We start from the raw sequence: 26,500 nt of genomic DNA, 5'->3' as shown, positions 1-26,500 counted from the left end.
TCTTTCCCTCGATGCTGAATAGTATCCTGGTCTCTGCCGCTGAAAAACATCCCAAAAGCATGATGTTGCCACCACCATGCTTCACCGTACAGATGGTGCAAGGTTTCCTCCAGACGTGATGCTTGGCATTCAGGCCAATGAGTTCAAAATTGTTTTAATCAGACCAGAGAATCCTTTCCTCATGGTCCGAAAGTCAGTTGGTGCCTTTTGGCAAACTCCAAGTGGGCTGTCATGTACCTTTTACTGAAGAGTGGCTTCGTCTGGTCACTCTATCATAAAGACCTGATTGGTAGAGTGCTGCAGAGATGGTTGACCTTCTGGAAGGTCTCTCATCTTCACAGAGGAACTGGAGGTCTGTCAGAGTGACTATCGGGTTCTTGGTCATCTCCCTGACCAAGGCCCTTCTCACCTGATTGCTCAGTTTGGCCAGGCGGCAAACTCTCGGAAGAGTCTTGGTGGTTCATAACTTCTTCCACTTAAGAATGATGGAGGCCAATGTGTTCTTAGTGTTGTGCTTCCCCAGGTCTGTGCCTCGGAGCGCTATGGACAATTTCTTCGACTTCAAGGCTTGGTTTCTTCTCTGACATGCACTGTCAATTGTGGGACCTTATATAGACAGGTGTGTGCCTTTCCAAATCATGTCCAAGCAATTGGATTTACCACAGATGGACTCCAATTAAGTTGTAGAAACATCTCAAGGATGATTAATGGAAACAGGATGCACCTGAGCAAAGGGTCTGAATACTTATGTAAATAAGGTATTTAAATTTGTATTTAAGAAATTTGCAAACATTTATAAAAATCAGTTTTTGCTTTGTCATTATGGGGTATTGTGTATAGATTGATGAGGGAAAAAAACGATTTAATACATTTTATAATAAGGCTGTAACGTAACAAAATGTGGAAAAAGTCACGGGGTTTGAATCTTTTCCCAAATGCACTGTATAGTGTACATCAATGCAAACACACACACAAACATACACACACGGTCAATAGCTAGTCAAATACATTTAGTTAAATATCCGGGTGTTTAGCACCCATAGTTAGGGGCAGGGGTTCTCTCTGTCAGTGTGACCTGACCAGGTCTGATCAGTCAGACACCTTAAAATACACACATCTATCACCAAAATGTGTCTCTTTCCATTGCTATATCAGCATTTTTACCATAATTTGTCATGTCTTACGTTTGAGCATTTTGACCGCCACTGTCATCACTGTATCAGCTTTGGACATTCCATAAGCAGTAGCCTCCACTACCTTCCCGAAGGCTCCGGAGCCCAGAGTTTTCCCTGCATGGAAACACAGACAGAAAGACCAATGTTACTCCATCCTGTTCCTCTCCCACATCCTGTCTCCGCCACCTGTTACCAGGACATGCAGGATCCTGTTTGGGGTGGTTTGGATGAGAGAAAAAAAAACTCCAAAATGTCAACAAAGCGTTTGCTTAGAGGGAGGGGTTGGTGTTCTTTATTAAAGAAAGCAGCTACATTAAATACATCATGCAGTTAGTGTATGCTCAGGGCTATTGTAAAAGTGTGACCAACTGGTGAGCAAATAGAGTGTAAATCCATAATTTTGAGACAGGCCCTGGGGATAAGGTATGATGTCACAACAAAGATACATTGCCTGGCTCCAAATAGCAAAACAAAATACACTTCATTTCAACACCTGCTGCTATCGATTGAAACACATAAAATAAACCTAGATAATATTAAAACAAATGATATATCATACAGTTCTGGATTAGAGATGATACATACAGTACTGTAAGATGTCTGGGGCATCCTCCCTGCTTGGTGATTACCAGTGCTTTTTCTGAGTGTGATGATAGCAAAGGAACTCACCGAAACGCAGTTTGTCCCGGGGGAACTCCCACTCGTGATCGTATGGGAGCTGGGTAGGGTCAATATACACATAGTTGTTTCCGTGGATACCTTCAATGACTTTCCACTGGATCTGGTATTTGGGTTTCTGTGAGGCCAGCAGAGTTATAATTTGGATAAGTACAGAGGACACCATTAGACTCACATCAATCGTGGTACTTCAGCATAGTTTATTGACCTCTGAGTTAATGCAAATATATTTTTAAAGGTGAGCTACTGTAACTTATCTTTGCCTATGACTTACTGTGTGTAATTTTCAAAGTTTATACAGGTGTGTAACCATTTGTAGAAGTGGCTGTGATGTATGAGAAGAGGTAAGTTTGGGTAGTTACCTGAGTAGAGGTAGTGAGTTTGGGTAGTTACCTGCAGGTACTTGTAGAAGAGCACTATGAGGATGAGGATGAGGAGGGCAGAGGCTGACAATATGCCAATCAGCAGAGGTGTGAAGAGCTCATGGGGAACTGTTCTCTCTGCAGGGACACACCAGAGAGAGACATACAGTATCAGTGTAACGTTGGAGATAGATAGTGGGGCAAAAAGTATTTAGTCAGCCACCAATTGTGCAAATTCTCCCACTTAAAAAAAATGAGAGAGGCCTGTAATTTTCATCATAGGTACATTTCAACTAGGTACACTTCAAAAAAATCCAGAAAATCACATTGTAGGATTTTTAATGAATTTATTTACAAATTATGGTGGAAAATAAGTATTTGGTCAATAACAAAAGATTATCTCAATACTTTGTTATACACCCTTTGTTGGCAATGACAGAGGTCAAACGTTTTCTGTAAGTCTTCACAAGGTTTTCACACACTGTTGCGGGTATTTTGGCCCATTCCTCCATGCAGATCTCCTCTAGAGCAGTGATGTTTTGGGGCTGTTGCTGGGCAACATGGACTTTCAACTCCCTCCAAAGATTTTCTATGGGGTTGAGATCTGGAGACTGGCTAGGCCACTCCAGGACCTTGAAATGCTTCTTACAAAGCCACTCCTTCGTTGCCCGGGCGGTGTGTTTGGGATCATTGTCATGCTGACAGACCCAGCCGTTTCATCTTCTCAATGCCCTTGCTGATGGAAGGAGGTTTTCACTCAAAATCTCACGATACATGGCCCCATTCATTCTTTCCTTTGCACGGATCAGTCGTCCTGGTCCCTTTGCAGAAAAACAGCCCCAAAGCATGATGTTTCCACTCCCATGCTTCACAGTAGGTATGGTGTTCTTTGGATGCAACTCAGCATTCTTTGTCCTCCAAACACGACGAGTTGAGTTTTTACCAAAAAGTTATATTTTGGTTTCATCTGACCATATGACATTCTTCCAATCTTCTTCTGGATCATCCAAATGCTCTCTAGCAAACTTCAGACGGGCCTGGACATGTACTGGCATAAGCAGGGGGACATGTCTGGCACTGCAGGATTTGAGTCCCTGGCGGCGTAGTGTGTTAATGATGGTAGGCTTTGTTACTTTGGTCCATGCTCTCTGCAGGTCATTCACTAGGTCCCCCCGTGTGGTTCTGGGATTTTTGCTCACCGTTCTTGTTATCATTTTGACCCCACGGGGTGAGATCCTGCGTGGAGCCCCAGATCGAGGGAGATTATCAGTGGTCTTGTATGTCTTCCATTTCCTAATAATTGCTCCCACAGTTGATTTCTTCAAACCAAGCTGCTTACCTATTGCAGATTCAGTCTTCCCAGCCTGGTGCAGGTCTACAATTTTGCTTCTGGTGTCCTTTGACAGCTCTTTGGTCTTGGCCATAGTAGAGTTTGGAGTGTGACTTGTTTGAGGTTGTGGACAGGTGTCTTTTATACTGATAACAAGTTCAAACAGGTGCCATTAATACAGGTAATGAGTGGAGGACAGAGGAGCCTCTTGAAGAAGGTCTGTGAGAGCCAGAAATCTTGCTTGTTTGTAGGTGACCAAATACTTATTTTCCACCTTAATTTGCAAATAAATTCATTAAAAATCCTACAATGTGATTTTCTAGTCTGTCATAGTTGAAGAGTACCCATGATGAAAATTACAGGCCTCTCTTATCTTTTTAAGTGGGAGAACTTTTGGTGGCTGACTAAATACTTTTTTGCCCCACTGTATATAACAGACAGAGATAAAATATAAAGATATCAGTGAGCAACACTGATAGACAGAAATCAGTTTTAATGTTAGGCAACATATTAGCCTTTAGCACTGTGCAGTATCATATGTGCTACATTGTTGTCTTTCAGTGATCACTCAAAGGTGATCATATTACTTTAATAAAACTGTGTTTTCTGTCTTTTGTATACTATTTATTACCCAATTCCTTAATTCCCATTCTAGTTGTGCAGCATGCAGTAATGCTGTGCAGCATGATGTGGTGGTGCTGCTGTTGTTATGTATATCTGTATAATGAGTCTTCTGTTCCTTTGTGTAGCGGTTTGTGATGTGTTATTGTTTTGCTAGCTCTGTACACTGGGGTGTAATAAGCTCTTTAGCCATAAGAGGCTTTCTCTCCATTTCAAATCATCTGAGAATGCAGAGTATGCAGGAACTAATCCTCTGTAAACCTGTTAGTGGCTTTGAAAGCTCTCCCTCCATCCCTATTTTATTCCCCTACAACTCCCTGGGGCTGCGTCCAAAATTCCCACAGCGTCTAAACACTCGGCCAGGACTCCCACTGTGCACCAGACTTCCCTGCACGTTTCCACGCGTCTGTCCTGCTCTGCAGAGAGGAGCGCTAAAGCCTGGGCACATGCTCCTCCAGGTCTGTCCTGCTCTGCAGAGAGGAGCACTAAAGCCTGGGCACATGCTCCTCCAGGTCTGTCCTGCTCTGCACAGAGGAGCACTAAAGCCTGGGCACATGCTCCTCCAGGTCTGTCCTGCTCTGCAGAGAGGAGCACTAAAGCCTGGGCACATGCTCCCCAGGTCTGTCATGTTCTGCAGAGAGGAGCACTAAAGCCTGGGCACATGCTCCTCCAGGTCTGTCCTGCTCTGCAGAGAGGAGCGCTAAAGCCTGGGCACATGCTCCCCCAGGTCTGTCCTGCTCTGCAGAGAGGAGCGCTAAAGCCTGGGCACATGCTCCTCCAGGTCTGTCCTGCTCTGCAGAGAGGAGCGCTAAAGCCTGGGCACATGCTCCCCCAGGTCTGTCCTGCTCTGCAGAGAGGAGTGCTAAAGCCTGGGCACATGCTCCTCCAGGTCTGTCCTGCTCTGCAGAGAGGAGTGCTAAAGCCCGGGCACATGTTCCTCCAGGTCTGTCCTGCTCTGCAGAGAGGAGTGCTAAAGCCTGGGCACATGCTCCCCCAGGTCTGTCATGCTCTGCAGAGAGGAGCACTAAAGCCTGGGCACATGCTCCCCCAGGTCTGTCATGCTTTGCAGAGAGGAGCACTAAAGCCTGGGCACATGCTCCTCCAGGTCTGCCCTGCTCTGCAGAGAGGAGCCTGTCTGGCTTCTTATTTATTTAACCTGTATTTAACTAGGCAAGTCAGTTAAAAAAAAATTATTACTTACAATGACGGCTTACCCCGGCCAAACCTGGACAACAGTGGGCCAATTGTGCGTCGCTGTATGGGACTCCCAATCACAGCCGGATGTAATACCGGCTGGATTTGAACTATGGACTGTAGGGACGCCTCTTGCACTGAGATGCAGTGCCTTAGACCTCTGCGCCACTCAGGAGCACAGCTACACACACACCTCGTCCATAATGCCCACCCACATGCCCACTGTGTCCAGGCAGCTACCCCTCCTCCTCTACACCATACCAATCTTATCTTCATACCCACGCCAAGACAACTCTCTTCTCACTCTTGCTTCATCTGCCGTCATACTCCACTAGCGCATCCCAAACAGGATGTTCTAGATAGCTGGATTTGTGGTCCAAAAGTACTCTATACCCTACCACTGATGACCATTTATGCCAGTAAGTGATGATACATTATCACAAATCACACACGTTAGTGGTATGTCGCTCTGCCTATGTTTACATAAGAGACTCCAGGCCTATATGAGTGTTTAATCTTGGACCTCGATCAATGGGTAAGATCTATGTCAAAATCCAAGTTATTCATAAACATTCAGATGAACCAAATTGAGAAATGGTTTGTGTGAGTGTTGATGATGTGTATAACTTAAACAACCTTGATCCACATAAAGAGAAACAGCTGTAACTCTGCACCTCGGGTTAGACATAATGGGAGAAGGAATGAGCTGTCTGACCTAAATGTTCTTGGTGACCTGTACAAATTACAGATGGAAAGTAATGTAGTTCATGTAATATAGTACTGCATTAACAACATTCATTTATGAATATTTCATATTAACTACTGTCTATAAAATATATATAATGAGAGAGGCCTGAATGGGATAGCCCGTCTGTAGGGGAACAACCAAACACAGACACCTTCCAGTCACTGTGTTGACTGGTTTGTTGACACTGTACTTAATTATAATCCCAAGGTAGGGATATCCTAGGGATTAACACCAAACACATCCATTTAAAAACACACGGACAGGCTAGCTGACACCAGGACCACATAAACACCCCCAAGCCCCCCGCCAATAACTCCTGACCTTGTGTATACTGCTTGTGTATTTGTATTTATTATGGATCCACATTAGCAGCTGCCAAAGCAGCAGCTACTATTTCTGGGGTCCAGAAAAATTAAGGCAGTTTATACAATTTTAAAAACATTACATTCACAGATTTCACAACACACTGTGTGTGTGTGTGAGTGAGTGAGAAGGGGGCTTACTTTAGTACTCTAGGAACCTTATGGCAGGTTTATGTAGAGTAGATCACCTGAGTCCTCTTTAGGCCAACAGTTGTGAGGTACACAAATAGTCAAAGCTATCGGCTAGTAAGGAAGACATCGGTTTATGAATGTATATCTGGGGCAATATGAAAAATACTGAATGCTAAGTTCCTGGGAATGGGTCCAGAGAGATAAGTTGTCTGAGCCGGTAGATTCCGGAGAGTGAGGTGTCTGTGTTTTTCTCATGGAGTCTGCAAAGTGCTCTGCTCAAGGTGAGACAAGGCAAGGCTATGCAAAATTCACATCTTAAAAACAACACATTTTTACCGGTTGTGCGTGCATGTGTTTGGAAAGTGTTTATCCAGGAATAATTGCTGAAACACACAGTCACACATAGCAGGATGATGAGCTTCAATCCTATCACAGAGGTACAGACAGCACCTTCCCAGTAACTGTGTGTGTGTGTGTGTGTATGTGTCACCACAACTCACCACTGATAGAGAACAGTGTGAAGTCCTGCTCTCCCTCCACAGTGGCCACACACTCCAGCGTGTGGAATCTTCCTGTGGTAATGTTCAGCCTGCTCTCCACCTCAGTCTTCCCAAAGGAAGGACTCAACAACGTCACTGTGACAATGTCCTGCTCCTCCTGAGTGGCGTTCATCTGGTGGGAGCACCTGAGGGGGACAACGGGACAAACTGTCTACCAAACTAGTGTGACTGAATTTGGATGTTGTTTTCAGTAGCTTTGGGTCCATTGTTTCATGTGGCACTAAACACAGCAGTTGTTATTGTAAAACAGATTAATGTACTGTTATGTACTGAGTATACAAACGGGAGACTAAGGGTTCACATTAGATCATGGACATTTAAAAGTGAGGAAATTTTGATTGAAATGCAGGTAATTTAGAGTCCACCATCCTCTCTTTCCCCAATTATGTTCACCATAAGTGCCCTTCAAAACAACAGCCAGGTACAGAGAGTCTTTGGACAGCACTGGGGCATGACGCATACGAATATACATTGGTCTTAAATCAATGTTCCCAGATAAAACATCACTGTCCCAGGCTAAATCAATCCATCCCCAACCATGCCAGTCTTCCAGCGCAAACTAAAGGAACCCATACGATCCTCCACATCAGCTAAAACAACATCACCTTAGAGGTACACAAAGTCCACAGAGTGAAAACATGTGTTATCCAATATCATCAAGTTACATTATGATGACAGCTATAATGTTGAAAGGGAAAAGTCTGGGGATTAGTCTGTTGTTTGAAGTAGAGCACAATGATTGGAAGAAGTAGAGAGTGCCCCAAGCAAGGCTCCACATTTCACAGCACCGTACCAAGAACAGCAGATGTTTTCCACATACTGACAGGCCAGGTCACACTTAAAGAACATCTCAGAGCTTCTTCAGTGTATGTGTGTACAGTATGTGTGTGCGGTATGTGTGTGCTAATAGTCTAATAAATAACATGAGCTGGAGCACATTCAGAGAACATTATTTAGTGTAGAGCTGCTGACTAACAGCAAATAAACTGCAAGCCATCAAAAAATAAATAAAAGAGAGCCGCACACTCTATAAAAATATATAAACTCAGTTTACTGGGTATAAATGACTGGGAGTTTATATATAGAGAGTGTGAGACTATTTATTTGTGTGTACCAATAAAGTTGGATGTGTAGGCCAATAAAGGCTGATTTTAAACATTGAGGCATTCTAAAGACATTTCATACCATCACCTAGTACCTTAAGTATACAAAAAAATAAAATACACATGGCAAGGGTAACTATACGCATGTTTGTTTGTGTTGGACAGCTCTAAGTTGAATTGATCCTAATTGAAAGTGATTGGATAATGATTACCCAATTGCCTCTGACTCATTGCCAGTGTTTCCTGGGATTGGTGTTGCCATCATCACTATAAATAACTTCTGAGAACACACTGTCCAATCCCCAAATTATAACGTTCATCTCATTCCAAGCCAACAAACCAATCACAAATCACCTCTCCAAACCTTGATCAGTTCAGTCCACCAACAAATAACACCTGTCCATTCCCACTTCTGCTTATTCTCTGGGAAGGTCAAGACAAATAGACCATTTTGAAACCCTCTCACTAAGGTCTTTTCAAATCAAATCAAAATTTAATGGTTGCATTCACATATTTAACAGATATTATTGTGTAACAAAATTGTTGTGTTCCTAGCTCCAACAGTGCAGTATTATCTAACAATACACACAAATCTACAAAGTAAAATAATGGAATTAAGATATATAGAAATATTATGAAGAGCAGCGTCGGAGGAAGTAGATAACGGGCTTCATAGCCAAAATCCTGAAATATCCCTTTAAGTCATTACAGTTGAATTTCTAAATCCCCTCGATCTATCAACACAGACCAATCATAGCATATCATTGGGAGTATGTGTGTGTGTTACCCCAGTGATCTCACCTCATATAAGGCTGTTCACAGTAGTACCAGGTGATCTGTGGGGCAGGGTATCCCTCAGCTACACACCGCACCTGTCCATCAACTGGGCCATCATGAGATACAATCTCTGGTTTACCTGAGAACAAACATAATAGTGTTGATGCCAGGTGGGTATATATAGCATATAAATCAACCGTGATGCTCTGGATTACTGCAGTTTTGATGGTTGGGGGAGGGGGGCGAAAGAGGTGTTGGGCTTTAACACATACGTCAAATGGTCTGTGAAAATCTGGTCATAAATGCCATATCATGTTAATGATCAATTGCATCATATTGACAGTATGCAGAAGTGAAGTCTCAGACTGCACATTTCCCAATATAATGTATGTGTGGCTCCAGGGCACCTTAAGATAATATAATGTCATGACTTACTGATAACGTAGACGGTAAATGACTGATTGATTGTTGCATCACCATTGAGGCATAAAAGGTGTAGACCCCACTCTCTGACATTTTCAAACGCACCAGCCTGAGCTCACTGTTGTACCTGGTGATTAAATCAACCACAAAAATGTAAAAAACAACTGGTGTTATTGCAGCTGATTTATTTAAGTAAACCACCTCATGATTAACACAGTACCAGGCTTGGTTCAGCAACTGCCCAATGATTCTTTACCACCAGAAAGACGGTTATTTCCCCACAGTTTAACTGCACAGTATTACAGCACACACAAAAAGCCCAGAAGCACTAATGAGTTTTTACTGAATTTCTCAGGCAGCTCTGGAGTGTGGTAAAGCAGGGCCAGGGAAAGGCTGGCTGTGTTACATTTCAGTGAGAGGGTGTAATGAACATATTCATCATGTGGTAGGCCCAGGGCAAGGAGAGTGTGTTGTTTTGTATTTGTGTGTGGACGTGTTTAACTATACTTGTTTTTGTTGTGTGTGTGTGTGTGTGTGTGTGTGTGTGTGTGTGTGTGTGTGTGTGTGTGTGTGTGTGTGTGTCTATACTTGTTGGGACCCGAAGTCACCACGATGATAGTAAACTAACGAAAATTTGACCAACTGGGGACATTTTGTTGGTCCCTACAATGTCGAATGCTATTTCTAAGGGGTTTAGTGCTAAGGTTAGAATTAGTGTTAGAATTAGGTTAGGTGCTAAGGTTTAGGGTATAGGTTAGGGAAAATAGGATTTTCAATGGGACTGAATTGTATGTACCCACAAGGTTAGCTGTGCAAGACTCTGTGTGTGTGTGTGTGTGTGTGTGTGTGTGTGTGTGTGTGTCAGGGTTTCCATTAGCCAGTAATTGCCGGATTTTGGCTGATTTTTTACATTTTTATTCCGTCCAATTCTCCGGGGTTGCCCTGCGGCTGAGGAGGGAAAGAAAGATGAACCTTGGCCTAGCCTAATGTTGATTGCGAAGATGGAGGCCTTTTTCATTGAGTAAAACAAAAGTTAGAGAGTACGCCTATAGTGAAAAGTATTCAAGGCAGGGCTCCAGACTGACTATTTAGTTGCATTTTGCGACCCTTTGACTAGGTTGTGCAAGTAAAAAAATGGACTGGTTGCATCGGTGCAGACTGCACATGAATTCACCTCACTAAAAACATATTTTTTTAGGAGGTTAAAAACATGATTAGGTCAAACAGTAAAGTTCATTATCCTCATGATTCCTGTCATGAAAGTGTGTGCCTGCCTGCCCCTGTACCTGTTTCGCTGGGGCCTGTTTCTGTGTCCAGCGAGCCATTCTATCTTGGGAGTGCATGTGCATGGCGTGAGTGGGTATTATCTTTAGAGTTAGTTATATCGCTAATGTGTTTTGATTTTCCACTTACTCAGGTGGTGAATTAGCCCCAAATAAATTAGCCTATGATATTAGAGCACATAAGGATGCAAGCAACAAAAATCTGAAAATTCTGGAGCTCTATTTGAAAAGTAAAATATAACAACAATTGCATCATTGTCTACCCACAATGCATGACATATCACTGGATTAGGTTGCACATTCAAATATTTTTAATCCCAACATCACAAGATAATTACACAACTTATTTCTTCAATAAATTCAAATCCCCGAGCTGACAAGGTACAAATCTGTTTTGCCCCTGAACAGGCAGTTAATCCACTGTTCCTAGGTCGTCATTGAAAATAAGAATTTGTTCTTAACTGACTTGCCTAGTTAAATAAAAGGTCAAATAAAAAAATAAAAATACCACCTCAGTAGTCTATTACACTGTGAATGACTTTATAAGATGATAGGCCTACTATTTTTTTCTATTGTGTGATGGCACCATTTTTGGGGGGTAAAACCAAATCATGGGTTGGTGCCACCAGGGAAAAATGTTCATCTGGAGCCCTGCTACAAGGGCAAAGTCCTCCGTATGGAAAAGTTTTAATGTTGTAGTGAACAAAGATGAGAAGAATGTTGGCGCGGCCAAATGTAGGCTACTGTGCAACACACTCTTCAGGTAGGAAGACATTTTTCATACATTTATATTTTTCTATTTATAATAATTTGTTTTATCATTATTGTTATTTTTAAAAGATCATTGTTATTATTGTAGGCCTATTTATTAACCCAAACCAGTTATTTAAAATATGCTAAATGTGTTTTGTTTCATTCTTTTGAGACATTTTCATTGGCTAAATTAAGTTCGATCTGTCTTTTTAATTATGTGCTCCGTATTTTGTTTAAGATGGGTTATAAGTAGGCATGTTGTAAAATAAATATCATTAACCTATTGCTGTCATTTGTTGGGTATGGTATGCACTAGCCTTTCTTGGTAATTGCTCCAATATAGCCTGTTCAAGACTTTTGTGAAGGTTTAAACCAGTTTCTAAGTGCAAAGTTTAATTTTGTTGAGCCAGTTTCTTTGGCCAAAATAAGTTCCAACTGTAATGTTGTGTTTACCGCAATATGATTTATCCTGTTTGTATTTTCTTTTGACATTACCCTAATAAAATGTAGAAACGTTTGTGAAGATTTGGTGTGGTGTGGCTAATAGCCTATTATTTTTATAGAATTTTTTATTTAAACGTTTATTTAACTAGGCAAGTCAGTTAATAACAAATTCTTATTTACAATGACGTCCTACCAAAAGGCAAAAAGGCCTCCTGCGGGGACGGGTGCTGGGATTAAACATTTAAAATCAATACAATATAAATATAGAACAAAACACACATCACGACGAGAGACAACATAACACTACATAAAGAGAGACCTAAGACAACAACATAGCAAGGCAGCAACACATGACAACACAGCATGGTAACAACACAACATAACAACATGGTAGCAACACAACATGGTAGCAGCACAAAACATGGTACACACATTACTGGGCACAGACAACAGCACAAAGGGCAAGGTAGAGACATCACACAAAGCAGTCACAACTGTCAGTAAGTGTCCATGATTGAGTCTTTGAATGAAGAGATTGAGATAAAACTGTCCAGTTTGAGTGTTTTTAGCAGCTCGTTCCAGTCGCTAGCTGCAGCGAACTGAAAAAAGGAGCGACCCATGGATGTGTGTGCTTTGGGGAATTAAACAGAGTGTGACTGGCAGAACGGGTGTTGTATGTGGAGGATGAGGGCTGCAGTAGATATCTCAGATAGGGGGGAGTGAGGCCTAAGAGGGTTTTATAAATAAGCATCAACCAGTGGGTCTTGCGACGGGTATACAGAGATGACCAGTTTACAGAGGAGTATAGAGTGCAGTGATGTGTCCTATAAGGAGCATCAGTGGCAAATCTGATGACCGAATGGTAAAGACCATCTAGCCGCTCGAGAGCACCCTTACCTGCCGATCTATAAATTACATCTCCGTAATCTAGCATGGGTAAGGTGGTCATCTGAATCAGGGTTAGTTTGACAGCTGTGGTGACAGAGGAGTGATTACGATAGAGGAAACCATGTCTACATTTAACCTTAGCCTGCAGCTTTGATATGTGCTGAGAGAAGGACAGTGTACCGTCTAGCCATACTCCCAAGTACTTGTATGAGGTGACTACCTCAAGCTCTAAACCCTCAGACGTAGTAATCACACCGGTGGGGAGAGCGGCATTCTTCTTACCAAACCACAACCTTTGTTTTGGAGGTGTTCAGAACAAGGTTAAGGGCAGAGAAAGCTTTGTTGGACACTAAGAAAGCTTTGTTGTAGAGCATTTAGCACAAAATCCGGGGAGCCGCCACCTGAGTATAGGACTGTATCATCTACATATAAATGGATGAGAGAGCTTCCTACTGCCTGAGCTATGCTGTTGATGTAAATTGAGGAGAACGTGGGGCCTACGATCGAGCCTTGGGGTACTCCCTTGGTGACAAGCAGTGGCTGAGACAGCAGATTTTCTGAATTTATACACTGTAATCTTTGAGAGAGGTAGTTAGTAAACCAGGCCAAAGACCCCTCAGAGACACCATATACTGCAGGTCTATGATATGAAGGCAGTGTGCACTGGTGCTCCAAATGACTGACAGCTGAATGAGGTGAGGGAGAATGTTTTATGGCTACCAGAATGACTCCTATAATATAAAAATATGATGCTCATCTTTAAAAAATATATAAAAATGGACAATTTACAAATTAGCCTCTTTCTGTACGCTTATATCTGTATAACAGACACAGAAACCTATCAGACAAGTATAAATGAATTAATGTCAGTGTTGTAGCATGCCACAGGCATATCTCTATCTCTCTGGGGCTAGGCCTAAACCTCTCTTCCTTTATATTATTACATCAATAGACCTACCCAGCAAACAGGGGATGTCCAGATGACATTCTGCAACATTCCTACTATGTTATCCCACTAATGTTCTGGGAAGGTTCTAAGAACTTCAATTGATGGTACCAAGGGAATGTTTTCTGGGGGACCTTCGTCTAGTTCCCTGTAAGTTCACATGACGTCATTGAGGACCATGTCAGGACCTTTTTAGGACATTCTCAGGACTTTCATCTTACTAGTCCTCAGGAAATCGTGTAATAGTCCCAATGGAACGTTCTTTGGGGGACCTTTGTTTAGTTTCCTTGAAGTTCCCAGGATGTCATTGAGGACCATGTCAGGAACATGGCAGGAACTTTTTAGGACATTAATTTTACTCGTCCTTAGGATGTCACGTGATGGTCCCAATGAAACGTTCTCAGGTTTGTTCCGGTGAGGTTTTTAGGACGTTGAGTCATGGTCCCCTGAAGGTTTTTTCTAGTTCCCGGTTGGTCCCGCGGACATCCCCAGGACATTCTTGGGACGTTGTGTGAAGGTCCCCTGAACATTCTTGGGGGATTGTGTCATGGTCCCCTGGAGCTTCTTGTCAGGTGATGGTCCCAGTTGTCTCAGTGTATTTTTATTATATATCATTTTGGGGGGTATTTTACCTTCTTTTTCTCCCCAATTTCAATCTTGTCTCATCACTGCAACTCCCCAACAGGCTCTGGAGGCGAAGGTCGAGTCATGCGTCCTCCGAAACATGACCCGCGAAACCACACTTCTTAACACCTTAACACCTCACTTAACACGGAAGCCAGTCGCACCAATGAGGAAAAATTGTTCAACTGACAACCGAGGTCAGCCTGTTTGTTACCGGTTGGTCCCGGGGACATCCCCAGGATGTTCTTGGGACGTTGTGTCAAGGTCCCTTGAACATTCTTGGGGAATTGCGTCATTGTCCCCTGGAGATTCTTGTCAGATGATGGTCTCAGTTGTCTCGGGAGGCCAATATCTGTCATTTATTGATGGCACTGGCTGCGTGGGTGGATGGCCTAATGGGTTACGCACCCAATGCATATGGATGACAGGTCAATTTCTTTAATGTCTGATAAATTAAATCTTACCGGTCACTTGTCCGGCGCCAAATTATCCTAACGGAAACCCTGGTGGATGAGTGTGTGTGTTTGTTTGCGTGTGTGTGTGTACCTGTGTCGGTGGTTCTGTTTGGTGATGACATGATCAGAGGTGTTCCTCAGCTGCTGGCCTGAGAAGCTCCAGGAGAAGGTGTGCGGTTTGGGATAGGCCTCCATGTCCACATGCAGGGACAGACTCTCCCCAGCACGCACACGCACAGAACTGTTATCTGACGGAGCCAGGTTGATGAAACCTCTATCTGGAAGACATACAACAACCCACAGGTAAGACACATTGACAGTCACCCACATGAAAATACCTTTGACTCTTCTTAACAAAACCACTCCATTTCCACTTATGTTTTCAAATGAGTGTTGCGATAGTTTCACGTTAAGGAAATACATAATACAACCCATTCAAATGGAGAATTTCAATATAGATCAGAAGTGCACTGCAATGCCATATACTCACCATAGACGTCCAGCCAGATTGACTCAGAGCTGATCCCCTTCTCATTCTGACCCTCACATCGATATCTCCCAGAATCCTGTGTCCCGACAGAGTTGACTTGGAGTGTAGCGCTGCGGACGTGTGTGATGGGCTCAGTCAGGATGCGTGAGCCATTCTCCACTGCCGGTTGCTGTGGATACGAAGCCCACACGGCATCCTGTCAATCAACACCCAGAGATCTATAGAGATTAACCCTGTCTGGTCTGGGCTGCATTCCTTCCCTCCCCGGGCAGGGGGACAGGAGGGCTTACCTCACACACATACATGCACACACCTCAGGACCCTGAGACTCAGTAAACACACACACAGCCAACTGAATATCACACAAATTTCTCAAGATACTGATTTTTCAGACTTGGAGCATTTTGGACTCTCTAGCAAGTATAAAAAATACATTTAACTTTAGCTCTATTTCAATAAAAATCTATTTTCCAATCAGTCTATTGGAGAGCTGTCCTTTAGGTATCCCTCCAGCCTCCCTGGCCAACCCCTCAGAGAGAGAGAAAGGGTTCTCACCGTGCCCGGCGGAGCAGCCCACTTCAGCTTGATGTCTCCATTGACGTTGGTGGTGCTGCAGGTCAGGGTGAGATTCTGGCCCCGCGTCAGGACCACCCTCTTGGGCCCACGCAACTCAATCACAGGGGGCACATCTGGGACTGAGTAAAACATGTGAGAATATCAAATAAACTATGTCACGGATACAGTACTTCACATCCCAGAACACAAACACAGGAGTGATTATGTTAGTGCCTACATGCACAGATGCACGCACAGTTAATGCTATTTTACCTGGTCGCACAGTCAGATCATAGCTGTGTGATTTAACGAGGGCACCGCTCAGTCTGCCAGTGCAGATGTAACAGCCCTCAAAGGCCTTCTTAGTGTCATAGATAACCATGCCCCGCTCCAGGCTGGCAGCATAGTGGAGACCATTAGGGAGGGCACCGCCATGGCATGGCTCCAGGCGCAGGTTGACCACTCTCGGGTCGGTTGCTAGGCAGGGGATGGAGGCACTGTCTCCCGCACGAGTCAGGATACTGAACACAATGGTCTTTCTGAAGACATTATCAGGATCTGCCAAAAAAATGACTTTAAATCAACAGTGTGGTATGAAAACAGCCTCACGTATATGGAACGATGTCCAGAGTACATGTGCTGTATGTATAGTACTGAGAGAAGAGATTAGGAGAGTGCTAATTATGTTATTCAAACATGGGGACAGATCCAGTTTGATCTGAATCAATCAATTAGTGAGGCACTTTCCAAGATATAAGCAGTTTTTTTATTTTATATAACCTTTATTTAACTAGGCAAGTTAGTTAAGAACAAATTCTTATTTACAATGACGGCCTACCACGGGAAAACCCGGAAGACACTGGGCCAATTGTGGGCCACCCTATGGGACTCCCAATCATGGCTGGATGTGATACAGCCTGGATACAAACCAGGGACTGTAGTGATGCCTCTTGCACTGAGGCATCTTGCACTGAGACGCAGTGCCTTAGACCGCTGCGCCACTCAGGAGCCCAGATGCACTGCCATATGGACATGGCACGATCCAAAGACGTATCCAAATACCTATCAATCCAGTAAACACCTTCATGCACAAACACACCCACACACAGTGCCCCTCTAAAAAAATATTTGATCATGTGTTCTGCCTCAAATAAATGTTCACAAGCCTCTCTGAGGCTTACCTTTCTTGTATGCACACTTTCTCCCACCCACTCTTTCTCTCTTTTTCACTCACACCCTTGTACCAGTGGTCTGGGACACAAAGGGGTGCACGTTTTTGTTTTGCCCTAACACTACAAACCTGATTCAAACCATGAACTCGCCATCAGGCTTTGATGACTTGAGTCAGGTGTGTGGTGTTAGGGGGCAAAAACAAAATGTGCACCCCGTTGGGTCCCCAGGAACAGGATGAGAACCATTGCCTTATACACATAAAAACTCTCACATACATGCCCACACAGGCAAACAGGGCTATGAATGTTGACTCAGAAAGAAACACACCTTTGACGTAGACGTAGATAGAGCTCTGCTCTCCGGTTTTCTCTTCCAGACAGATGTATCGGCCCATGTGGCCAGGCTGAGCTCTGGGGATTTTCAGGACGGACGCCCCATTAGTCCGCTCCTCGCCCCTCAGTTTGGGGCGATCCTCCCGCTGCCACTGCACCACCTGGTCACCCTGGCAAAGCAGGCTGAAGGGGATGTTGAGTGGAATGACCAGGTGGAGGCCTCTGGGGGTGATGGTGGGTCTGGCGCTACCTGTAGTAACATGGTTGGGATGGTCATTACAGTATAGATCAAACAGGCTCTGGATATCATGCACATAGTCACTTAAAACGTAATCATAAAAGCCACAGTCCTCACTCAGCGCCAAATAACACACGTTTAACAGAATGGAGTAAAATAAGTAAGTGCAAGTGCCTATCATTAACGGCAAAGAGTGCACTGCAGGTACTTCAACAGTAATAGTCAGCTAGAAATCAGAGGAGGCTGGTGGGAGGATACATAGGAGTATAGGCTCATTGTAATGGCTGGAAGGGAATAAATAGAACGGTATCAAACACATCAAAGATACGGAAACAACATTCATTTAATTTATTCCATTCCAGCCATTACAATGAGCCAATCCTCCTATAGCGCCTCCTACCAGCCTCCTCTGCTAGAAATGTATGTCAACACTGAGGACGGGTAGACAAGATCCCCAGAGCCTTTTTTGCAAGCACTTCGATATCAATACAAATCATTATCATAGCACTCCTAGCAACATATTGACATAATTTTATGACTGAAAAATGACAGGTGAGTTAATCGCTTTGGCAAAGATGTAAAACAATGCACCAAGTACAATTCTTGGCACAACTTGAAATCTACCTGCAGCAATATTAGCACGGGAGGAGTGTCATATTGATTTTGTCTTGAACGACAAACAAGTCATCTCCTATCCCATTCCCTATGTGCCCTTCGGCTCTCAACCCGACAGAAATGTTACGGTATGAAATAGTCAACTAGAACACTTTGAGTATAGCCTAAATAGAATTTGGCAGAGGATGGTTTAGAAGAGTGAAAAATAAAATCACCCACAGGCAACACAAAATAAACTACAGAGCAGACAACCCCTGCACAGGTGAGATGTAGGCAGAACTGGCCTACCTGGGCATTGCGTCCAGGACAAAGACTCGCCAGGTACAACGTACTGTGCACTGCTCTCTTTAACAGACCACCAACCAGCCAAAGCCCACCATGCAGAACAACCTGGACTCAGAGCACTTTGTATTATTCTGTTCGTAAATCTGAAACACCCCATATTGCATTGTTTGTTATGTTTCGTATGGTACAGTGGGGCAAACAAGTATTTAGTCAGCCACCAATTGTACAAGTTCTCCCACTTAAAAAGATGAGGCCTGTAGTTTTCATCATAGGTACACTTCAACTATGACAGACAAAATGAGAAAAAAAAATCCAGAAAATCACATTGTAGGATTTTTAATGAATTTATTTGCAAATGATGGTGGAAAATAAGTATTTGGTCACCTACAAACAAACAAGATTTCTGGCTCTCACAGACCTGTAACTTCTTCTTTAAGAGGCTCCTCTGTCCTCCACTCATTACCTGTATTAGTGGCACCTGTTTGAACTTGTTATCAGTATAAAAGACACCTGTCCACAACCTCAAACAAGTCACACTCCAAACTCCACTATGGCCAAGACCGAAGAGCTGTCAAAGGACACCAGAAACAAAATTGTAGACCTGCACCAGGCTGGGAAGACTGAATCTGCAACAGGTAAGCAGCTTGGTTTGAAGAAATCAACTGTGGGAGCAATTATTAGGAAATGGAAGACATACAAGACCACTGATAATCTCCCTCGATCTGGGGCTCCACGCAAGAACTCACCCAGTGTGGTTAAAAATCCCAGAACCATACGGGGTGTCACGTTCTGACCTTTATTTCCTTTGTTTTGTCATTATTTAGTATGGTGAGGGCGTGAGTTGGGGTGGGCAGTCTATGTTTGTTTTTCTATGATTTGGGTATTTCTATGTTTCGGCCTAGTATGGTTCTCAATCAGAGGCAGGTGTCATTAGTTGTCTCTGATTGAGAATCATACTTAGGTAGCCTGGGTTTCACTGTGTGTTTGTGGGTGATTGTTCCTGTCTCTGGGTTTTGCACCAGATAGGGCTGTTTTGGGTTTTCACGGTTCTTGTTTTTGTTAGTTTGTTCATGTGAAGTGATTTATTAAAACATGAATCAAAACAACCACGCTGCGCTTTGGTCCGCCTCTCCGTCAATGGAAGAAATCCCTTACAGAATCACCCACCACAACAGGACCAAGCGACGTGGTAAACAGCAGCTGCAGCAAAAGCAGCAGTAGGAGAAGGAACAGCAACAGCGAGGTCAGGATTTCGGGACATGGGAGCAGAATCTGGACTACACAACTTGGGAGATAGACAGGTGGGCGGTCGACCCAGGGAGAGTGCCGGAGCCCGCCTGGGATTCGATGGAGCAGTGCAAGGAAGGCTACAGGAGAATGAGGTTGGCGAAGCCAGCACGGCAGTGCGACAGGTACGAGAGGCAGCCCCCAAATTTTTTTGGGGGGGAGGCAGACGAGGTGTGGTACTAAGCCAGGTAGCAGACCTGAGCTCACTCCTCGTGCTTATTATAAGCAGCGCATTACTGGTCAGGCACCGTGTTATGCGGTTAAGCGCACGGTGTCGCCAGTACGTGCCCATAGCCCGGTGCGCTATAGGCCAGCCCCCCGAAAGTGCCATGCGAGTGTGGGATTCGAGCCAGGGCGTATGGTGCCTGCTCAGCGTGTCTGGTCGCCGGTGCGCAGTTTTGGTCCAGGGTATCCTGCACCGGCTCTGCGTACTGTGTCTCCGGGGCGCTGGGAGGGTGCAGTGCGTCCTCTGCCTGCGCTCCGCTCGTGCCGGGCAAATGTGGGAGTGGAGCCTAAGGGAGAGGTGCGTGTAGTAAGCACCAGATCTCCCGTGCTTACCCACAGCCCGGTTCAACCTGTGCCTGCACTCTGGAGGGTCCGGGCTAGAGTAGTTGTCCAGCCTGGGGAAGTGGTGCCAAGGTTGCGCACCAGAGCTCCAGTGCTCCCCCACAGCCCGGTCCTTCAGGTGCCTCCTAACACCAAGCCTCCTGAAGGTCTCCCCAGCCTGGTGGTTCCTGTGGCAGCCCCACGCACCAGGCTGTCTCTCTGTCTCCTCCCTGCAGGTGGTCCCGCCTGTCCGGTGCTGCTGCCAGAGTCTCCCGCCTGTCCGGCGCTGCTGCCGGAGTCTGAGGCGCCAGAGCCCCTGCCCCTCTGTCCCGAGCTTCCGTCCCTCTGTCCAGAGCTTCCGCCCCTCTGTCCAGAGCTTCCGTCCCTCTGTCCAGAGCTTCCGCCCCTCTGTCCAGAGCTTCCGCCCCTCTGTCCAGAGCTTCCGCCCCTCTGTCCAGAGCTTCCGCCCCTCTGTCCAGAGCTTCCGCCCCTCTGTCCAGAGCTTCCGCCCCTCTGTCCAGAGCTTCCGCCCCTCTGTCCCGAGCTGCCCCTCTGTCCAGTGGGGTCATTGAGACGGGTGGCCATGGTTAGAAAGCCACGGAGGCGGACAATAAGGCGGACTAAGACAATGGTGAAGTGGGGTCCGCGTCCCGCGCCAGAGCCGCCACCGCGGACAGACGCCCACCCTGGGTTTCTGTAAACCTAGCCTGGGTTTCACTGTGTGTTTGTGGGTGATTGTTCCGGTCTCTGGGTTTTGCACCAGATAGGGCTGTTTTGGGTTTTCACGGTTCTTGTTTTTGTTAGTTTGTTCATGTGAAGTGATTTATTAAAACATGAATCAAAACAACCACGCTGCGCTTTGGTCCGCCTCTCCGTCAATGGAAGAAATCCCTTACACGGGGGGACCTAGTGAATGACCTGCAGAGAGCTTGGACCAAAGCCTACCATCAGTAACACACTACGCCGCCAGGGACTCAAATCCTGCAGTGCCAGACGTGTCCCCCTGCTTAAGCCAGTACATGTCCAGGCCCATCTGAAGTTTGCTAGAGAGCATTTGGATGATCCAAAAGAAGATTGGGAGAATGTCATATGGTCAGATGAAACCAAAATATAACTTTTTGGTAAAAACTCAACTCGTCGTGTTTGGAGGACAAAGAATGCTGAGTTGCATCCAAAGAAAACCATACCTACTGTGAAGCATGGGGGTGGAAACATCATGCTTTGGGGCTGTTTTTCTGCAAAGGGACCAGGACGACTGATCCGTGTAAAGGAAAGAATGAATGGGGCCATGTATCGTGAGATTTTGAGTGAAAACCTCCTTCCATCAGCAAGGGCATTGAAGATGAAACATGGCTGTGTCTTTCAGCATGACAATGATCCCAAACACACCGCCCGGGCAATGAAGGAGTGGCTTCGTAAGAAGCATTTCAAGGTCCTGGAGTGGCCTAGCCAGTCTCCAGATCTCAACCCCATAGAAAATCTTTGGAGGGAGTTGAAAGTCAGTGTTGCCCAGCATGGAGGAATGGGCCAAAATACCAGCAACAGTGTGTGAAAACCTACAGAAAACATTTGACTTCTGTTATATACACTTTGTTGGCAATGACAAAGTATTGAGAAAAACTTTTGTTATTGACCAAATACTTATTTTCCACCATCATTTGCAAATAAATTCATAAAAAATCCTACAATGTGATTTTCTGGATTTTTTTTCTAATTTTGTCTGTCATAGTTGAAGTGTACCTATGATGAAAATTACATGCCTCTCATCTTTTTAAGTGGGAGAACTTGTACAATTGGTGGCTGACTAAATACTTTATTGTTCCACTGTGGATGTCCATCAACAATTTAGTATGATACAGTGGTTTGCGAAAGTACTCACCCCCATGGCATTTTTCCTATTTTGTTGCCTTACAACCTGGAATTAAAGTAGATTTTTGGAATTAAAGTAGATTTTTGGGAGGTTTGTGTCATTTGATTTACACAACTTGCCTACCACTTTGAAGATGCAAAATATGTTTTATTGTGAAACAAACAACAAATATCACCCCCAAAAATGTATCTAATCATATCTATTCACCCCCCAAAGTCAAAACTTGGTAGAGCCACCTTTTGCAGCAATTACAGCTTCAAGTCTCTTGGACTATGTCTCTATAAGCTTGGCACATCTAGCCACTGGGATTTTTGCCCATTCTTCAAGGCAAAACTGCTCCAGCTCCTTCAAGTTGGATGGGATCCGCTGGCGTACAATTGGATTGAAGTTTGAAGTCTGGGATTTGACTAGTCCATTCTAGGACATTTAAATGTTTCCTCTTAAACCACTTGAGTGTTGCTTTATCAGTATGCTTAGTGCCATTGTCCTGCTGGAAGGTGAACCTCCGTCCCAGTCTCAAATCTCTGGAAGACTGAAACAGGTTTCCCCTCAAGAATTTCCCTGTATTTATCGCCATCCATCATTCCTTCAATTCTGACCAGTTTCCCAGTACCTTCCGATGAAAAACATCCCCACAGCACGGTGGTGGCAGAATCTCAGGGTGATGAAAGGTGTTGGGTGTGTGCTAGACATAGCGTTTTCCGTGATGGCCATAAAGCTCCATTTTAGTCTCATCTGACCAGAGTACCTTCCATATATTTGGGGAGTCTCCCACATGCCTTTTGACGAACACCAAACGTGCTCGCTTATTTTTTCCTTTAAGCAATGGCTTTTTTTCTGGCTACTCTTCGGTAAAGCCCAGCTCTGTGGAGTGTACGGCTTAAAGTGGTCCTATGGACAGATACTCCAATCTCCGCTGTGGAGCTTTGTAGCTCATTCAGGGTTATCTTTGGTCTCTTTGTTGCCGCTCTGATTAATGACCTACTTGTTTTGGTGGGTGGGCCTCTCTTGGCAGGTTTGTTGTGGTGCCATATTCTTTCCATTTTTTAACAATGGGTTTAAAGGTGCTCCGCGGGATGTTCAATGTTTCTAATTTAAAAAATAACCCAACCCTGATCTGTACTTCTCCACAACTTTGTCCCTGACCTGTTTGGAGAGCTCCTTGGTCTTCATGGTGTCGCTTGCTTGGTGGTGCCCCTTGCTTAATGGTGGTGCAGACTCTGGGACCTTTCAGAACAGGTGTACATATACTGAGATCATGTGACACTTAAATAAAGTCCACCTGTGTGCAATCTAACTAATTATGTGACTTCTGAAGGTAATTGGTTGCACCAGATGTTATTTATTGTCTTCATAGCAAAGGGGGTGAATACATATGCATGTACTACTTTTCCAATTATATATTTTTTTAATTTATTGAAAAATTTCACTTAACCAATTTGGACTATTTTGAGAATGTCCAGTACATGAAATCCAAATAAAAACACATTTAAATTACAGGTTGTAATGCAACAAAATATGAAAAGAGCCAAGGGGGATTAACACTTTTGCAAGGCACTGTATGTTACGAATTTTCAAAAAGTACAATATGTTATTAATTTGCAAAACGTACAATATGTTACAAATTTGCTAAATGAATGATATGTATTGCATTCTAGCTAGGTGGCTAATGTTTTCTAGCTCGCTAACATTAGCAAGGTTATGGAGTGTCTCGGATTTACATACAGAATAACACGAAATGCTCTGACCAAGTTGTGCAGGGAAATTCCACTCTATAGAAGAAAGCATTCCTCTATTTCAGGAAGCATCACTTCACAGGATAACTGACATTATCTATCTGCCTTTGCCTGATTTCAAGTGGGTGTTGTTTGGATTGATTATTCAACCATGTAAACAATTACAAGCAGAATTAAGCCTACCATTGACAACTCAATACTGCTCAATAAAACCTTAAATTAAATCTATAGGTGAGGCATGTAATTATAGGTGAGACATTAAATTCACTGGTGAGGCATGTTGTAAGTTATGTAAAAAAAATAATGTAATATGGTACATGAAGCCCTAACACCAAAACACAATTACAAGGCTTAAAACTGAGATTTAATGCAAATGTTGATGTAAAAATTGTTGATTTGAAAATGTATGACAAAAGTTTCTCTATAGGCTAGGCTAATGGTCACAACAATTACATAAAACGCTACAGACCCACAGTAGGTCTATGCAAAACTAATTCTTAGAAAATGCCACTGCTTATTTACCTACTTCTAAGAAATGTCTCTACATTTCCATAATGACAGTTATTGCTGAGATGACAAGATATGACTAGAACAGCGCTTATCTGCACCAATGACTCGAGGCTCTTGGAAAATAACAAGTCATTTAGCGAGCCTATACAAACAGTCCTACTAGGCTATTGAACAAACGTTCCCAAATAATATAGTTGATCAAAACAAGTGTCATTATTTAATTGAACAATTATTCCTAATTTTAATGTCTAACAAGTATTTTAGACTACAACGAGGTCACTTATCAATCTGTGCAGAAAAAAAAATCGCTGTTAATTTACTTTTTGCCAATGTCTCCGTGCTGTGCCCGGTCCACTAGATGAATTATTGAGCTGAACGCAACCTGATGCTGAGCGCACAAATATCCAATTTCCTCATTAGGTTTCAGTGATTAACTCAAAATGTCAAGGTACAGGGTAACCAACAGGCTATCTCTACATCCTGAACAATAAAGTTCTAATCTGCTGAAAAAAAGGTGTATGCTAGGCTACAATACAATTCTTAACTGAATAGAAAATGCATATTTATAGCCCACACAAAAAAATATATATAATAATGAACAAAAGTGGCAACAAATCTATTTAGTACAGTGACCAAGGTGATCATGTTCGTGAAGTGTGATCAATCACCAAGTGGTTAAAATAAACTTCTGTAAAACAACAACTACCCCCACAACTGTTGGCAGAGAGACAATGGTGACCGATATTATGTCTTACCTGTTTGGAAGGATAACTGCAACAAGACAGAAAACAGTACCCAGTGGTGTTCCATTATTACAATCCCATCTATATTGCGTGCGGTGCCAATGTCTGCTCTGAAGAGCTCGCGCTTGTAAATGCCGCGGATTGCTCCGCAGTTGAGTGAAGGCTTAAGACATGCAGATGAACGTCTTAAACGCACATTGCATAAGGGAATTGTGTTGAAGTACTAGGATCAACGGGTGGTGATGTTGTGTTGAACTTCGTCTATAGAGGTCGTTCGTGGGCAGGGTGCGGGTTGTGTGGCATCAACGATAACAAGCATTTCAATTACATTCCATGCATGCCAGAACTTCAGAGCAATACTTTACATTGGAAGAATAGCCGCAGGAAGCACTGAAAAAAAAAAAAAAAACGTTTTTTTATAAATATTTTTTTCACAAAAGTAGTGGCTTTACTAGTATTAGCAGACCAATATAGACATTTTTTCAGCATCTCTGCTATGGCAAAAAAAAGGTAGTTGTATAATTAAGAACAATATCTTGCAGGATTCAATAGTTGGAATTGTAAGAGAGTTGTTGCACGGTCCCTTTCTCTGTGATTGTCATTCTAATAGAATCCAGAATGAGCAAAACCCTGTCCTCAAACATTTACATCAAAATGTGCGAAGTTATGGGCAAAGACCCAAAACATTCACATCAAATTAAACATTTTTATTGATTAAATAACGTGGTACATGAAGCCCTAACACCAGAAAACACCATTCCAAGGTTTAACAAACTGAGTTTGAATGCAAATGTTAAGATAACATTTGTTGACACAACAATGTATGACAAAAGCCTCTCTGCATAGGCTAGGCTAATGGTCACAAAAATCTATACAACACTACAGGCCCACAGTAGGTCTATGCAAAACTAACTCTTAGAAAATGACACTGCTTATTTGCATACTTCTAAAGGAATTCCTCGACATTTCCATAATGACAGTTGCTGAGATGACAAGATATGACTAGCACAGCCCTTATCCGAGGCTCTCGGGAAAAGAACAAACCAGTTAGAGAGCCTATACAAACAGTCCTACTAGGCTATTGAAAAAACGTTCCCAAATCATATAGTTGATCACAACAAGTGTCATTCTTTAATTGAAAAATGATTCCTAATTGTAATGTCTAACAATTTGTTTAGCCAACAACGAGGTCACTTATCAATCTGTGCATGAATAAATCGCTGTTAATGTACTTTTTGCCAATGTCTCCGTGCTGTGCCCGG

General features: G+C 43.5%; 1 protein-coding gene across 1 annotated transcript in view; it reads right to left on the bottom strand.

The window, feature by feature from the left end:
• Positions 1-25,459, bottom strand: part of LOC115108535 (mast/stem cell growth factor receptor Kit-like) — a 40,208-nt gene extending 14,749 nt beyond the window's left edge. The window contains 13 exon segments of the mRNA XM_029633003.2: positions 1,185-1,289; positions 1,845-1,971; positions 2,247-2,353; positions 7,103-7,287; positions 9,067-9,181; positions 9,478-9,525; positions 9,528-9,592; positions 14,950-15,136; positions 15,349-15,544; positions 15,904-16,043; positions 16,177-16,461; positions 17,404-17,658; positions 25,251-25,459. Of these exon segments, the coding sequence (XP_029488863.2) occupies positions 1,185-1,289; positions 1,845-1,971; positions 2,247-2,353; positions 7,103-7,287; positions 9,067-9,181; positions 9,478-9,525; positions 9,528-9,592; positions 14,950-15,136; positions 15,349-15,544; positions 15,904-16,043; positions 16,177-16,461; positions 17,404-17,658; positions 25,251-25,305 (1,870 nt within the window). The 5' untranslated portion in view covers positions 25,306-25,459.
• Positions 25,460-26,500: the final 1,041 nt, after the last annotated feature.

Source organism: Oncorhynchus nerka, linkage group LG24 (genome assembly GCF_034236695.1).
Source record: "Oncorhynchus nerka isolate Pitt River linkage group LG24, Oner_Uvic_2.0, whole genome shotgun sequence".
Lineage (NCBI taxonomy): Eukaryota > Metazoa > Chordata > Actinopteri > Salmoniformes > Salmonidae > Oncorhynchus > Oncorhynchus nerka.
Note: the sequence above shows the minus strand (reverse complement) of the source record. Positions and strands in the feature narration are given on the sequence as shown.